This window comes from Gymnoscopelus braueri, assembly GCF_963280865.1.
Source record: "Gymnoscopelus braueri genome assembly, chromosome: 13".
NCBI classification, from domain to species: Eukaryota; Metazoa; Chordata; class Actinopteri; order Myctophiformes; family Myctophidae; genus Gymnoscopelus; species Gymnoscopelus braueri.
Window position 1 is genome coordinate 17,319,257 of NC_137615.1, and position 16,528 is coordinate 17,335,784.

At 43.0% G+C, this 16,528-nt stretch overlaps 1 protein-coding gene across 1 annotated transcript; it reads left to right on the forward strand.

Annotated features, from left to right (window-relative positions):
* Positions 1–107: 107 nt before the first annotated feature.
* atp13a1 (ATPase 13A1) lies at positions 108–15,161 on the forward strand. The gene is made up of 25 exons (XM_080447808.1): positions 108–532; positions 2,215–2,304; positions 2,410–2,676; positions 3,549–3,704; positions 4,082–4,151; positions 4,298–4,404; positions 4,922–5,051; positions 5,480–5,535; positions 5,678–5,804; positions 5,944–6,081; positions 6,171–6,291; positions 7,969–8,126; positions 8,571–8,746; positions 8,856–8,966; positions 9,090–9,215; positions 9,376–9,484; positions 10,524–10,717; positions 11,491–11,587; positions 11,693–11,880; positions 12,674–12,788; positions 12,922–13,118; positions 13,286–13,428; positions 14,093–14,204; positions 14,288–14,431; positions 14,550–15,161. The coding sequence occupies exons 1-25, from the start codon at positions 161–163 to the stop codon at positions 14,658–14,660; spliced, it is 3,615 nt and encodes a 1,204-aa protein (XP_080303934.1). The 5' UTR covers positions 108–160; the 3' UTR covers positions 14,661–15,161.
* Positions 15,162–16,528: the final 1,367 nt, after the last annotated feature.

Consider the following 16,528-nt stretch of genomic DNA (forward strand, 5'->3'; position numbering starts at 1 on the left):
AAACGATTCAGTAAAAACTGAACCTTGTGAAGACAGACGGGACCAGCCAACTGGCACTGTGTGGAACGGTCTTTAGCCCGAATACAACACCAAGGGGGGGGCGGCGTGGAGGAGAGAGGAGAGAGGGGGGCCCGGGCCGCTGGTGGGGGGGGACGTAACAATGAATGAGGCTATGAAAGAAGAAGAGGAGGAAGAAGAAGGGAATATGGCTGCAGACGGGATTCGTGGGCCGGGTGAGCCGCCGCTAATGGCCCCCTCTGTGAACCATGACACCAACGGCACCAGCAGCGACGAGCTGGTGAGCGCCATCACCCTGTACCGGCGCAGAGCCCGGCTGCTACACGGCACCGTGCTCCCGTTCGTGGCCGTTCTCTACCCGGGCTGGCTGTACGTGTGGTTGGGGGTCTACGGTGCTTCCGATTACCCGGAGGCAGGCCTACTGGCGCTGGCCGCCATCGGCATCGCGCACGTCCTAACGGCGCTGTCTGGCTATTGGTCCGTGCACGCGCACTGTTGGCTCACCTGTTCCAAGGTAAATGCATGGGTGGATGTAGCTGTAGTATACAACCCTCGTAGACGTATTTATGATTCTGACGTTTTCAATCTACGAGAGTTGTAGGGTGCACTTCCTATAGTGCTTTGGACTTTCTGCACTATGCCCCGTAGACACTCCAAACATTGTACAAAATGAAAATAAAGGCGCTTACCGCCGAGCCCCAAATGTTAACTACTTCTACGGGGTAGTAGTGTAATGTAATAATCCATATCTTTCAATAAAGAAGTGTTTTAATGCCGTCTGTGGCCGAACGCCATTTTTTCACCCTCGTTTACTTCCTGTTTACATTTAGTGTAATTCCGGGTTCCACCGGATGCGCCCCCTCACTCACGTCACTACCGCCCATTGGGAACTTCCGACAGAATCGGCCACAGACGGCATTAAAACACTTCTTTATTGAAAGATATGGATTATTACATTACACTACTACCCCGTAGAAGTAGTTAACATTTGGGGCTCGGCGGTAAGCGCCTTTATTTTCATTTTGTACAATGTTTGGAGTGTCTACGGGGCATAGTGCAGAAAGTCCAAAGCACTATAGGAAGTGCACCCTACAACTCTCGTAGATTGAAAACGTCAGAATCATAAATACGTCTACGAGGGTTGTATACTACAGCTAGGGTGGATGGGTGGATGGATGAGTGGTCATCAATATGTGTCCGTCCGTGGCAAAGACTTGGCCTTGTTTGTCCATGGCAAATTTGAAATGTCATTTTTTACACACCATTTAAAATGTAAATGGTGTGTAAAATAAGTATCAAAATAAGAACATTTAATGTTCTTATTTTGATCATAAGACCCAATTACTGTGTCAAGTCTCCAGGTTTTCTTCAGAATATGTATGACACTGTACTAGTAGTGTCATACAACTAGTACTAGTGGTTCTCAAATGTTTTATTTGCGAGGACCCCCATAACTCTGAGAGTGTACAAATTGAACCAAATGGACCTGCAGGGTCCATTATTGGTTCCATTTGCACACTCTCACAGACCTGTTATGGTCATTCAGGCCAGGGTTAGCTCTTTGTGTTTCTGATAATATTATTGTCCACTCATTTTGTTGTATGTCCATGGCAAAAATTGCATTTTGACAAAAATGTCCACCACAAGCCAGCATGGCCATGATGATCCCTATCATGGGTGGATGGGCAAGCTTTCACCAAAAACTCAAACATGATATATGAAAGGCTCTAATAACACGTTAACTACTGAAACGTGTCGATCCCGTGTTTGATGACTGTGACTGTGACACTGCTCCCTGGCCTGAATTATCAGAGACTAGACTGTTCCATATGTTATGGCCCCGGCATGAATATCATGTACATTTCATACATGTTATATAGCTACATCATAACATAACCCATTCATAGGGGTGTAGATGGGGAGGAAGTGCATTGCAGGAACTTTGAGTGCAGCTGTTCAGTATACAGTATTTGGCCTTATCTATTGAAATCTCAGGTCATAAGTAATTCATTTCAGCGAATCACATTTGGATAAAGTGAGACTACTAAGATTTCTGTTTTCAAGAATGTGCTGCGGGTGCGTATTTCTTAAGCAACTGTATGTTGAGCATGACTCTTTTAAAAAGCTGCAAAATTGCACACTCCTATCAGGGTGTGTGAATTATTAATTTCTCACCTGTTTCATTTGTATCTACAGGAACCCGACCCACAAAAGGCTACGCTGGCTAAGGTCGTACCTATGCCAAATAACGGTTCTGCTGAGCTCGTGGCTCTTCAGAGGGACCAGGTCAGCTCACCTTTTCTATGTCGATGTCAACCAATGTTTCATGAGTATAGATTTGGCAGGAAAGCACTTCTAATCAGTTTACTTTCTCTCTCTCATATTCAACAGGAGGGTGAGGATGGCGAGGAGATTCTGTCCTTTGAGTTTCAGAAGATCCGCTACATCTTCGACAAAGAGGAGAAGAAATGTTTCCTCCCTGTGGCGTTTCCCATCACTCACCCAATGAGCCACTTTCAGGTGTGGCGTGGCTACCAGGAGGAGACGGATTTGCGAGCTGCAGAAAAACGCTACGGCACCAACCGTGCTGAGATGATGGTGCCTGATTTCCTGGAGCTCTTCAGAGAGAGAGCCACTGCTCCCTTCTTTGTATTCCAGGTATGTGCAGCACCTCCTACATTTAAACATAAATTCATTATGTTTGGCTTAAGAGCAGATGTCTCTAGGCGAGTGCAGGTAGGTGACCGGTACGAGGGCTGGATGATATATCGATATTATTATATCGATATCGTGATATCAGGCTAGATTTCATTTGGGATTTTTGAAATCTTAATATTGTGATGTTGCTTATGATTATTTAGCAAAGGTCTCATTGTGTAAACTAGTATGTTATGAAAGCACCAATAGTCGCTGTATCAATAAGGTATTTAATCAAAAATACCATTTGATTTCATCATGTTGCTCAGCCCTAGCAACTGGAGAGTGAGTTAACCACATACTCGCAACATCGCCGGTTCTATTCCGTCTGGAGACCATGTGCTACTTGTCCGTCCCCCTCTCTCTGCCCTCAATTTCTGCTATCCTATGAGCAGATGTGTTTCATAGGTTATTGTATCTCAATTATGTTATGATGGTAACCAGAATGCTCGCCCTAAAACACACTTGCGCCCAATTTTTTTACGCAGACCGCTCGCCCACAGCAGTTCTTGTATTGTTGTATTCGTGTAACTGAGGTTATGGTAATAGGTTTAGGGCTAGCCATAGTTTAGGAATAAGGTTAGATTTGTCATAGCTTTACTGAGGTTAGGTTTAGGAACAAGGTCAGGTTTAGGCATAGTTTTACTGAGGTTACGTTTAGGAATACCTGGTGGCGACCGTTCCGAGGTCGCCGGATTTGCCTCGGGGCGACTGTGTTTTGGGGCGAGCGTTCTTGTATTCGTTATGATTATGTTGTGGAGGGCTGTTAAGAGGAATCACTTCACTGTTTGTATTGCTGGTTGACCCAGTGTGTGTCTACTCTCTCTGTTCAGGTGTTTTGTGTGGGGCTGTGGTGTCTGGATGAGTACTGGTACTACAGTGTATTCACACTCTTCATGCTGGTGGCGTTTGAGGCCTCACTGGTCCAGCAGCAAATGAGGAACATGTCTGAGATCCGCCGCATGGGGAACAAGCCCTACATGATCCAGGTAGGTAGCAATGTTCTTTAGTGTACTGTACATCACACAGCCTCCTCACGTGCGATAAATGGTCCGGTATATACAGTGTGTCACAAATGCCTTCTGTGTATGTGTGTGTCTGGTTTATGTAAGTAATGGTATTACTATCCTTGTGGGGATTTTTGGTCCCCACAAGAACAGTAATTCTTGTGGGGACCAAAAATCCCCACAAGGATAGTAATACCATTCACAAATGACCTTGGAATATTTTCTGGTTCCCATGGGGAGTTTGAGGTTAAGTTTGGTTGAGGTTAGGTTGGGACATCAGGCTAAGTAAAAGTTGCATTTGTAATGAGAAATGTCCTCACAAGGGTAGTAATACAAATATGTCTGTGTGTTTCTAATAGGTGTATCGTAATAGGAAGTGGAGACCTATATCCAGTGATGAGCTTGTCCCTGGAGACCTTGTCTCAATAGGTATGGTTAATTCATTTCACAGTTTTCTGTAAAATGCTATTCTTTCCCACCACACAAATCAGACTGACTGACTGGGTGTGTGTGCGGCGCGCACGCACTCACGCGTGCTTATGTGATTTCTGTAATCTGGATTTCTTCCCTCGCAGGACGGTCACCCCAGGACAACTTGGTACCGTGCGATGTGCTGCTGCTCAGAGGGCGCTGCATTGTGGATGAGGCCATGCTGACTGGAGAGTCAGTGCCCCAGATGAAGGTTAGAGTCAGTCTGACAATAATGACACAGTACAGAACTGAGGACTTAGACTTCAAAGTACATAAGCTTCACAGATATGAAACGGTATCGCTTGCTGCATTAATTAAAGCAATAAACCCCAAGAGGCCGTGGTTGACAGGGATTTTAAAACAGCTAAGGGGCGTTGTTAGGCACGACACGTAGCGGATTGCCTAAAACCCCCTTAGCTTTTCAACATGAAAATCATAGACGTATCCCAATTAAAAAAATGTTTAATAACAATTTGACTTCAAGAATAATTTCTACAAGAAAAGGTCCCCAACCCTGACTGCCTGTACTGCACAAACAAGGAAGTAGCTTGATATGCATGGAAGGTCCTGAATGTTGAAAACTAAGGAATCAATATTGAAAAACTGCATGGCTTATTTCTTGTCAAACGGCTTGAAACACAGCTCGTCCAATCATAATCAAGGACCGGAACTAATCATTTTATAAAATGAGATTTCTAATAATCATTGTATCATTATGATGTCTTCAGGAGCCAGTGGAGGATGTGGTCCCAGAACATGTCTTGGACCTCCAGGCAGACTCCCGTCTCCACATCATTTCTGGAGGGACTAAAGTGGTCCAGCATAGCCCCCCTCTGAAAGCCAGCACTGGGCTCAAACGTGAGTGTTATAAAAGTTTGGTCATTGAATTCTATTTGATGCTATAGTAGCAAATAAGTATGGATACAGACAAAATCAAATCACAATATATTTGACCAATTACCTAGAAATCGACATTGTTACTACCGGTAGACTAATATTGTTTCTTTTTAATAGTGAAAATAGCAGATCTGCAATCTCACAATGTGTCGTGGTGCAGAGCATTGCGTGCTTAAGAATAACATAAAGCTTAAGAATAAAATAAAGCTTAATTGATTAAAACCAGGAAAAGACTACACTTACTTATGCCATATCATTCAGGATATTACAATATCCCAAATCCCAGAAGATATCTAGTGTCATCATGATATTGATATAATATCGATATATTGCCCAGCCCTTGTAACAAAAGAATACATGCTGACCATATTCATCTCCTTCATGTGCAGCTGTAGACAATGGCTGTGTGGCCTATGTACTGAGAACTGGATTCTACACCTCTCAGGTGAGAAGATGCTTTTATTTTTTTTCTTCTCTCGTCACATTACCTGTTCCTATTCTCATGCAAAATATACAAAAAAATACCCATTATTTTCATGTGACACCTTGTGCAAACTAACACACAATTAATATGTACATTTTTCCAGGGTAAGCTATTGCGGACCATTCTCTTTGGGGTGAAGAGAGTGACAGCAAACAATATGGAGACCTTCATTTTCATCCTGTTCCTCCTGGTGTTTGCCATTGCTGCATCTGGCTATGTGTGGATAGAAGGTGAGGTGTTATTTTCACTATGAATGGACTAAACCATTGTGATTGTGTTGCTTAATAGTCTATGGTGAGGGTAGAGCGGAGTTTCTTCATGTTATATATACGATATATAAATTAAACGTTTTTTGTGTAATCTCCTCAGGGACTAAGGACTTGAGCCGGAACAGGTACAAGTTGTTTCTGGAGTGCACCCTAATCCTCACCTCTGTGGTCCCGCCTGAACTCCCCATCGAGCTTTCGCTGGCAGTCAACACCTCTCTCATTGCCCTCGCTAAGCTATGTAAGTATATTATGTGTGGAAAGCCGTGCCAAACAGTTCTTTAATGACCCTGTATGACCTTCTTCTTACTTTGTTATCCTTCCCTCTAGATGTATTCTGCACAGAGCCTTTCAGGATACCGTTTGCAGGGAAAGTGGAGGTTTGCTGCTTTGACAAGACGGGCACCTTGACCAGTGACAGTCTGGTGGTACGAGGGGTGGCAGGCCTCGGGTACGCTTCGCCTCATCACTGTCTCTGATTTAAGCCTAGTTCAAACCAAAGTTTTAAGTTAGTTTTAAGCCCAATTTATACTTGGTCATACGCCGCTGTCACATGCCGAAAATAGGCGATCTACAGGCTCAAATCACAGCACGGATGCGACGCGTTGTGAGCCTGTAGATCTTCTATTTTGGCGCACGACACCAGTGTACGATGGATGGAAATTTGTGAAGAAAGATCGCAGCATGAATTACCCCTTACAGAGAATGTGTGTGGTACAGTATCCACAACGCATAAGCATAAATCACTGTGCTGCTGCTTAAAGGCTGATTTATGCTTCTGTGCCAAGGTGTACTCTTAGCTTATGTGCAACTCTTCAAAAATGTAACTATGCAAATATGCATATATAGGCACACCGAGAACTGTGATAGGCCTGCTTGACTTCGCTAAGCTCTTAGTGAATGAGATCGATGGGATCAATGTAAGTGGACTTGTGAGAGATTAATGGGCACAACCAATGTATTAAATTGTCAAATTTACTCATGCCAAACAAGCTGAGCAAATTCCCTCCCTCACATGTTCAGTGCTCCTCACACTGTCTCTCTTTATTATACTGTCTAACATAACATGTCTAACATAATCTTCTCTCCAATAATGCTAGACTAACATTAATTAATAGAACAAAGCCATTTCCAGTGTACCAGTCTTCACCGCCATACTATAATATAGTATGGCTATGATATTATCACTAAGTAAATATGAGAGAATGAAAGCACCATTATTTCTGGGTCTTCTTGAATTAATGCACTGCACCGCTGTGAAGATTTGCAGCAGGGATATGACAGCCAACGGGTAGAGGCAGCCTATGCAGGACTATAAATCACTCACGCTGCGTTCACACTATTGGCGACAAAAGCTGCAAAACGGCCCCAAGAATGGCGAGCTACATTGTTGCCGAGTCACCGTTGAAGTGTTGCTCAAGTCACACTACGTGAATGGAAAGGGTAGGGTTAAAATAGCACAGGGAACTGTTTAACGGCAAGATTTAGTTTTTCTTCCTGTTACGGAATGGGGAAGGAATTGTGGGGAGAGAAGAGGAGTGGAAATGGTGAAACAAAAACACATGATTGATTGACACTTCACTGTGTCGTTGGAGAGCTGAGCGTTTTTGAATCCAGTTCAACTTTTTTTTCGTGGCGCGTCACACCTGTCAAGCAGAGACAAGTGTGGGATGTCAGTTTGTTTCCATTGAAATGGACTTGTAGCCCATTGGTTCTCAAAGTGGGGTCCTTGGGGGGGTTCCAGGGGGGCCCAGCAAAAGTAGTTAATACACAATAATTTTAACCACTTTAACCTTTTATACGTTGGCTATTCAAAAATAGCAGATATGCAAGCTCATAGCACGGCACAATTCTTTGCTTCTGGGGGTCCCACTCCCTGGCACAACATATTTTCAGATGGGGGTCCGCAGCCAAATTTTTATCAATTTGGGGGTCCTTGACGTGAAAAAGTTTGAGAACCACTGTTGTAGCCTATTGCTTTGTCGCTGCTAGTGTGACATCAGCATAAACTACGCCGCAGGCACCCATGACGTAGCTATGAGGACACATTGACACAGAATCATAAATCAGCCATAAGCCACAAGACGAATGCGCTCATCATATCGACTGATGTCTGTGTGTGTCGCAGAGAAGGGAACGAGGTGATGCCGGTGTCTGAGATCCCAGTGGAGACCCACCGGGTGGTGGCCACCTGCCACTCGCTGGTCACCCTGGATGATGGGCAGCTGGTGGGCGATCCCTTAGAGAAGGCCATGCTGACGTCTGCAGACTGGACACTCACCAAAGGTACAGTTGCAACGACCAGAAAGTGCATGTGTGACGGCGTTTGAGCACGCTTGTGTCCTGGTTTGTTTTCTCAGTCTAAACCAGCTGTCTTTCAGATATGAGGCAATGTATGAACAATGGCTGTAAAAGTAATGCAGTTTGCATAAATAAAATAACGTGCCAAATTCTATATTTATAAATGATTAGGTAAAACAATCAGAGATGTGTTGGAATTGTGTAAAAAAAAATATATATATTATATATAATTATTACTTATACTCTTTACTACACATAAAGACAGAGGAAATATTTAATATATTGTATAAAATATTTCCTCTGTCTTTATGTGTGTGGGGACTGGGGAAATATTCACAAGTTATCTCAACTGTTGCATGGTCTGCTATGAATGAATCACTCAGTTCATACAAACCTTTGTTTGTCATCCTTGTCTGACTGGTTGTGCAGATGAGAAGGTTTTTGCTCGTGGCATCAAAACCCAGGGCCTAAAGATCCACCAGCGGTTCCACTTTGCCAGCGCTCTGAAGCGCATGTCGGTCCTGGCTTCCTACGAGAAGATGGGTTCCACTGAGCTCTGCTACATTTCCACTGTCAAAGGAGCACCAGAGACACTCAGGGGAATGGTAGATACATACGTCGACAATAACAAACGCTTAACAGTGCTCTGATTGTTAGTCGAGTGATTCTGTGACTTGAGTGTTAACTGCTGTTCTAACCCAGCTGTGACTGTAGTTCTCAGTGTGTCCCGCGAGCTATGACGAGGTCCACAGGGAGATGTCCCGGGAAGGAGCCAGAGTCCTGGCCTTAGGGTACAAAGAGATAGGACACCTCAGCCATCAACAGGTCTTGTTCACTATTCTTTTCTGTTATTCAAAACCTGCCCACAGAAACATAACATATCAGCAATCATAGAAGGTCTAGAGATGTGATTGAAAATGAGCTGTGATGTGTTTTGTGGATGTACAGGTGAGGGAGATGAATCGCGATACACTGGAGTGTGACCTGCGTTTCGCTGGGTTCATGGTTGTGTCGTGCCCCCTCAAGAGCGACAGCAAGGCTGTCATCAGAGAGATCCAGGAGGCGTCACATTACGTAAGTAAGCTACACACACACACACACACACACACACACACACACACACACACACACACACACACACACACACACACACACACACACACACACACACACACACACACACACAGTGTGTGAGAATATCAGAAATATGATGTCACTGTCTCTTGACTATCAGGTGGTGATGATCACAGGCGACAACCCACTAACGGCATGTCACGTCGCGAAAGAGCTTCACTTCATTCAGAAGAAACACACACTTATATTGCAATCAGGTCCCAATCCAGGTAAGTCAAGTCGTTAACAGTCTTGTCTATTACTTAAATGAGCCAGTTGTACATTACTGTACATGACGGTGATAGGACAGAGTTGTGTTGTTACTGAGAGTCCCACTGTGCAGATGCATTAATTTATTAACTACTTGAACCCCAGCATCCATATTTTGGGTGGAACATTAGCCAAAAATAGTATTTCTATTTTGCTGATACCAATATATTGCATATTGTAAATATTGTCCGATACTGATATGATGGACGACTAATTGTGCATCCCTACTTTCCAGTGATATCTGTTGCTTCCTGTCATTAACCTAAGATGGTTATGTATAAAAAAACATCTTAAAAATAGAACTGCTTTCTGAGATCACGTTTCCATGGTACAGAAATGACTAACAAAGGGGAAATATGAGAACCCCTCTTTTATCCCAACAAGTTCTCAAAATATCACTACGCCTTGTCTAATGTGTTTCTAGCGTTAGACTTTTAGTGAATACTCATTGTGTTTCCCCCAGTTCAGTTGAAATACCAGGTACATTAACCCTAAATAAATGATATACTGTATACTGTAGCATGCCTTGCCGGCTGAAGATTTACAGTCGGCATAAGAGAAATGTCAAGAAATCTAAAATTCTCTTTTACACTAAGTAACTATATATTGTTTCACAGTGCTGAGGCATGGAATGTCCCACCAACATAGTTCTCATATCCCTAGAGCATTAGACATGATCATCTATCCATTTGCGTAGTGATATCAGAGATGTTTTAAAAGCTTTTTGACATACAGACAAAACCCACACAAATTTAAGAATGTGTTTTTTTGTTTTTTGTTCATAAAATGGTTCCTGGCACATTTCTAGTAAAGTCATATGTCACAGGTAAGCGATGACTTGTCTGACTGGACTAGCTTGTCCTGAAAACAAAAAAACAATATGGCACGCCTCGGCTGCCACCTGTGGTGACTATGTCATAAGAGAGTGAAAAAACAAGCAAAAGTAGCCCATGGTTAGAGGGACTTCCACTGACTGATCTAATGTGTTCTGTTTGCCAGGTGAGTGGCTGTGGGAGTCCATAGATGGCAGCGTGCAGATACCGATGCCCCCTCCCTCCGTCTCCTCTTTCATCCAACAGTATGACCTGTGTGTGACAGGGGAGGGACTAACTAGACTAACTAGTGACACACCGCTGCTACACACCCTGCTGCCTCATGTGCGAGTGTTTGCCCGGGTCAGCCCAAAACAGAAGGTCAGTCTTTGAGCATTGCTGTCTCCCCCCCCCCCCTTCCATGTTATTGTTACATTAACCCATTCAGACTTGAGGCCATTCTACAAAATGTCTTTTATATCCTAACAGTTTTCTGAAAAAAACGTATGTTACTACTTCAGTGGTGCTCAAACTTTTTCATGTCAAGAACCCCCAAAAGTATATGTATTTGGTCGCGGACCCCCATCTCAAAATATGTTGTTCCAGGGACGGCCAGAAGCAAATATTCAAGTTTTGTTCGCTTTAAAAAATTATATATTGAAAGATTTGCCAAAAAAAAATCACGATTTTCACAAAAAGCTGATCAACAAGCTCGCGCTATGAGCTTGTATATAATAAGAAAAAAAATATCTGGGCGTCCGGGTGGTGCAGGGTTACCACCCACCACCGTGGAGACTGGGGTTAGATTCCTCCACGGTGCCACGCACTCCAACGAACACAATTGGCCATGTTTGAGGGTAGGGTTGGCTGTTCTCTGTGCACTAGAGACTCCCAACAGGTTGGCCTGTTCGGCATGGTGCAGAACTGGGAAAGATAAGGTGTTCCTCCACATGCATTATGACCTCCTGGTGAAACTCCTCACTGTCAGGTGGATGACTCCCATGTGTATCGGAGGAGACGCCTGGTTGTCTACAAGACCAACAGAAGGGGTTGGCAGTGACAGGGGCTTATCCACATTGGGGGGAATTGGTATAATGGCTACATTTGGGAGAACAATGATTTTGTGTTTTAAATGATGGTCTATTCTGTTTTAGGAGTTTGTGATCACAAGTCTAAAGGGCCTGGGCTACGTGACGTTGATGTGCGGCGATGGGACCAATGATGTTGGAGCTCTCAAACACGCCCACATAGGTAAGATTTCTCAACCTGTTGGCAAGGGCATCATCGATACCCCAAAAGGCCTGTGCGTTCTTCCCCAGATATTAACAGTGTCTTTTTTGTGGTTCCTCTCCTCAGGTGTCGCTCTGTTGGCTAACGCCCCTGAACGCATGCCAGAGAAAAGGAAACGAGGAAGGGAAAAGGAGGTGACTCCAGCAGAGCCCAGACCGTCACCACCTATTCCAAGTTCAGGGGGGAAACTGAGCTCCAGGGCAGCGAGGCACAGGGTGATGACCCACAGAGAAGAGCAGCTAGCAGCACAAAAGGTGTGCTTATACTGCACGTGCACACACAGTAAAATACTGAGTTTTACTTTCTTTTCAAGATCTTTTTATTAGTTTTTAGTACAAGGCCCAGGGGCAAGCATACTGCACATACAAATCTTTTCATATCGTATCACAAAAAGACAAACAAAATGTACATATACTACATACCCCTATCCCACCCTCCCCCCACCCTCAATCCCCAGGACAGTTGTAGGCACAATCGTAAGAGAAAATTAGAAATAGAAGGAAAAACAAAAGGCACGAAAATTAATCAGAGCAGATAGAATAGGAAAAAAAGCAGATATATAAAATAAAATAAAAAACATTTTAGGTTTGCTGTGAAAATACTGAGTCTTACTTATCTCTTTTATCGCTCTCAGTGTACAGATAAGGGTCCATTTTAGTCTCGCATAGACAATCAGAGCTCTCCGCCTATCTACTGTGACATATACACCTGGTGACATCTCAATTCAGTTTAGTGACTAGAACAGTGAAGAAAACCTCTGAATCTCTGAATTGTTTCCCACCCAGTATTAGCCTGCACATTTAATTTTGATATTGGAAGGTGGAGATGCGTCTAGCTACATTAAACTAGGTTTGGTTACATTTGTACTCTTAAGAGTGAAATGAACACTCAGAATTTTACAGTGCATGTTAATATGTGTGTGTGTGTGTGTGTGTGTGCATTTGTTGGCATCTGTGTTGATTCCTATTTAGGCTACAGGAGGTAGGATCAACTATGAATTACCTTTCCCTGATTGTGCCTAAACCTTATGGGGGTGCTCTGTTACAGGAGAGGATCAGCCAAGTCTTACAAGAGCTTGAAGAGGACCAGATACAAGTAGTGAAACTGGGAGATGCCTCCATTGCTGCCCCATTCACATCCAAACTGTCCTCCATTCAATGCAGTGAGTAATGTTGATTCATTCAGTCATACTGTCGTTATGGGACGGCGCACTAGCAGGCAAATGCCAACCCATGGCTTTTTGTTTTACCGCTCTGTATTTTGGCACCTGATTCTTTCCTTCCCCATGTCCGCAGTTTGCCATGTGATAAAGCAGGGTCGTTGCACTCTGGTGACAACACTGCAGATGTTTAAGATCCTTGCTCTAAATGCCCTGGTGCTGGCCTACAGCCAGTCTGTGCTCTACCTCGAGGGGGTCAAGTTCAGTGATTTCCAGGCTACCCTGCAGGGCTTGTTGTTGGCTGGCTGTTTCCTCTTCATATCAAGGTCAAAGGTGAGAAGATGAAAGAAAATGGTCTCTTTATTCACTAAGTAGTAAGAAAATTGGAAAGAACAGTGCAGCAGACCAAGTGCAGGAGTATTGAAACTGCAGTGGTCTAAAACTATGTATTGTCTAGCTGAAGCAGTCAACTTGAAAGTACTTTACTTCTTTCTTTGCAGCCTCTAAAAACCTTGTCCAAAGAGCGGCCCCTACCAAACATCTTCAATTTCTATACGGTGTTGACGGTGCTGCTACAATTTGCCGTTCACTTCTGCAGTTTGGTGTATCTCTACAAAGGGGCACAGAGCAGAAGTCCTCCAAGGTGAATGACATACATACACACATACATACATACGTACTGTACATACATACATACATACATACATACATACATACATACATACATACATACATACATACATACATACATACATACATACATACATACATACATACACGCATGTTTTTCATTTAAGAAGTGGTCTGGACATTCAATGCAATTCTGTTATCACTCATCTAAATTTGTGTATTAGCAAGTAAAAATGAACAGCTCCTTGACATCACTCAAGGCAATCGTCTTCAGAACCGTGCCAAAGATAACACTTCTGTGTACTAGTGATAATGACACATTTTTTCGCATTGATTAATCACACCGTCAAATAGAGCGCTGGACAGTGTGCTTTACATTTGCTGGTTCCTTGCTGGGTGGAAATAGAACCATAGTTAATGCCTTTATGGTGACTGCCACGTTGGTAGACTCCAGAGATGCCACTAAATACACCTATTCAAGCCAACTCAAAATAAAAAAATAGGACATCAATAATTGATTACAATATCAAAATGTGGTTGGGACATGTCCCGTTCACTTGAATAGAAACCTACTACGCCCATGCACATATTTGCATATAATGACTGTAATCATGCACACATTGAGCACTGCTTTTCAAGGTTTGTCATCCTAATTAAGTTTTTTTTTTTTCTTGCAGAGAGGACCAGTTTGCGGATATATATAAAGAATTTGAACCCAGTCTTATCAACAGCACCGTATACATTATGTCAATGGCCATGCAGATGGCTACCTTTGCTATTAACTACAAGGTAATGACTCCTTAGTATTTATGTGGTTTCTTTTTGTTACAGCGTAATATTCTGCTCATGACGTCCCTTATCTTTCCTCACAGGGTCACCCTTTCATGGAGTCCCTCACTGAGAATCGACCATTACTATGGAGCATTGCCCTGTCGGGTTTAGCCATCGTAGGACTACTGACAGGTTCCTCACCAGAATTCAATGAACAGTTTGCTCTGGTTGATATTCCATATGAGGTGAGTGTGCATAGTTAGACTTGGTATTTATTGTCTTATTTATTCAATGTTCTATTAAATTCTAGCTGCCGCTAATAATAAAAGTTCACCAATTGCCCGACTTATTTTCTCCTTGCAGTTCAAACTAGTCATTGCCCAGGTTCTCGTGGTGGACTTTGTCGCCGCTCTACTGGTGGACCGTGTCCTGGAGTTCCTGCTGGGCAAAGGAACCCTCAGGCTGCCTTCTTGAACTCTTGCCAACAGCAACCGCTGCCCTTAGCAACCAAACTGTAAAGGGAGAGGAAAGAGACTATGGAAGTGGAGAATTAGAGCTGTTGTGACACGCACAAGACGGCCAGGACAGCCAAGGCGCTCAGTACTGCACACTCCTAAGTGTATACCTTTTCTTACACCTGACTTCTGCCCCAACTTCACCAGCTCTGTGACCGGCTCTCCATTCACTCTCTGTTTCTGTTCCGTCTTCCTTTATGCCACATAATGCCCTTTTCTTCTTCCCATTTTATTTCTCTTGCTCCACCCCGCCCGCCCCCTCCAATAGGCCAAGAAGACAGCAGTATTGTGTGGAGTTCAGTACGAGATGGGTGTGTTAAGCCAACATGAAGCATATACAGACACACAACAGGGGCATTCTCTGAGAGAACTGCAAAGTGTTTCGATTTTTTTTCATTTCTCTCTTTGATTTTGTATAAAGATAAATCTCTTACAGACTTATAAAAAGGACTTAAAGGTACGCTGTGTGTATTTTGTCAAGTGCTTTGTGAGTGGATGAAGTAAGAGCATGTCCAGGAAGCATTGAACTGGCCATGAATAGCAAACATGCTCTTATGAAAAACTTTTGTTGTAACAATGCAAAAGAGAAACTAATATCTCCTAATCATCATTAAAAAAAGTCATATCAGGATTAAGAGAACATTTTGAATAACGAGGTTGAAAGACTATCCAATTCTGTTAGTTTGAGATTAAACGAGAAATCTGTCAGGTAAGGTTCTTCTTTTACGTTATTTTTTTTTAAGCAGCTGGCTACTGACAGTCAAATATCCAGGTTTCATGAATGCATAGATGACTTTGAGACAACTGTGACCCTTTCATATGAATTATCTTGAGCACAGAAGTCAAGAAGCTTTACAGAAATACCATTCCCAGTTCATTCCCAATCCCACCTAAACTAGTGGTTGTCAAACCTTTTAATTTCAAGGACTCCCAGTTTGGTATGCACTACAAGGCCACAGACCAGAGTGTACGAATGGACCCATAAGGGACCATTTGGTTCTATTTGTACACTCATAGCTACAAAACGGTAAGGTTCCATTAAAAAAAAAATCCATTCTTTTAAAAAATTAAATGAAGTCTTATAAAAGAATGTGAATGTCATTATGGTATAAAATGGCAAACCAGGCAGATTGTTAAACACTTGCATAATGTTTATAGTTGTTGGGGATAAAAGTGATGCTTTTCTTTCTTAAGCCTTTACACCTCTGGCAGAGACTGGATCTGACACACTGAGTCATATTGAACCTAGACTTTGAGCCTCATTGGTGACTAGTATGACCCAAGCTTAGCTAAAAGCTTAGTTAGGTCATACTACAAATCATTGAAGTCAATGCTGAAAATCATATTTGAACTGGGGACCCCCCAAAATAATCATATTTAAACCCCACCCTGACAATCACTTGGAATGTAGGAGTAGAGTCATTCAATTTAGTTTGACTCGGTTCCACAACGCCTTGCAACGTGAGGCGTTGTGAGCTTGCAGATCTGCTATTTTCAGTTTTTATAGTATAGTTTGTTGATTACTTCTGATGCAGTAATTGTCTTTTTCTTTGCTTTTAATTTTTTAGGTATTAAAAAGGTTACTTAAATTGTCACTTCACTGTCATCTGGGGATCCCCAGAAATCATGTGGGGACCCCCCTGGCGGTCCTAACCCCCAGTTTGGGAACCACTGCTCTAGAGAAGTCAGAAATGCACAAATTTACAACAACAAAAAAGTATGAAGACCTGATCTACAGGATAACAATGCCTTGTGTTATGAGACGGGCTTGTAGTTGTGTTATTTCTGGCAAGAGTGCACCCAAAGCAGCAGAGTAATGTACTCATG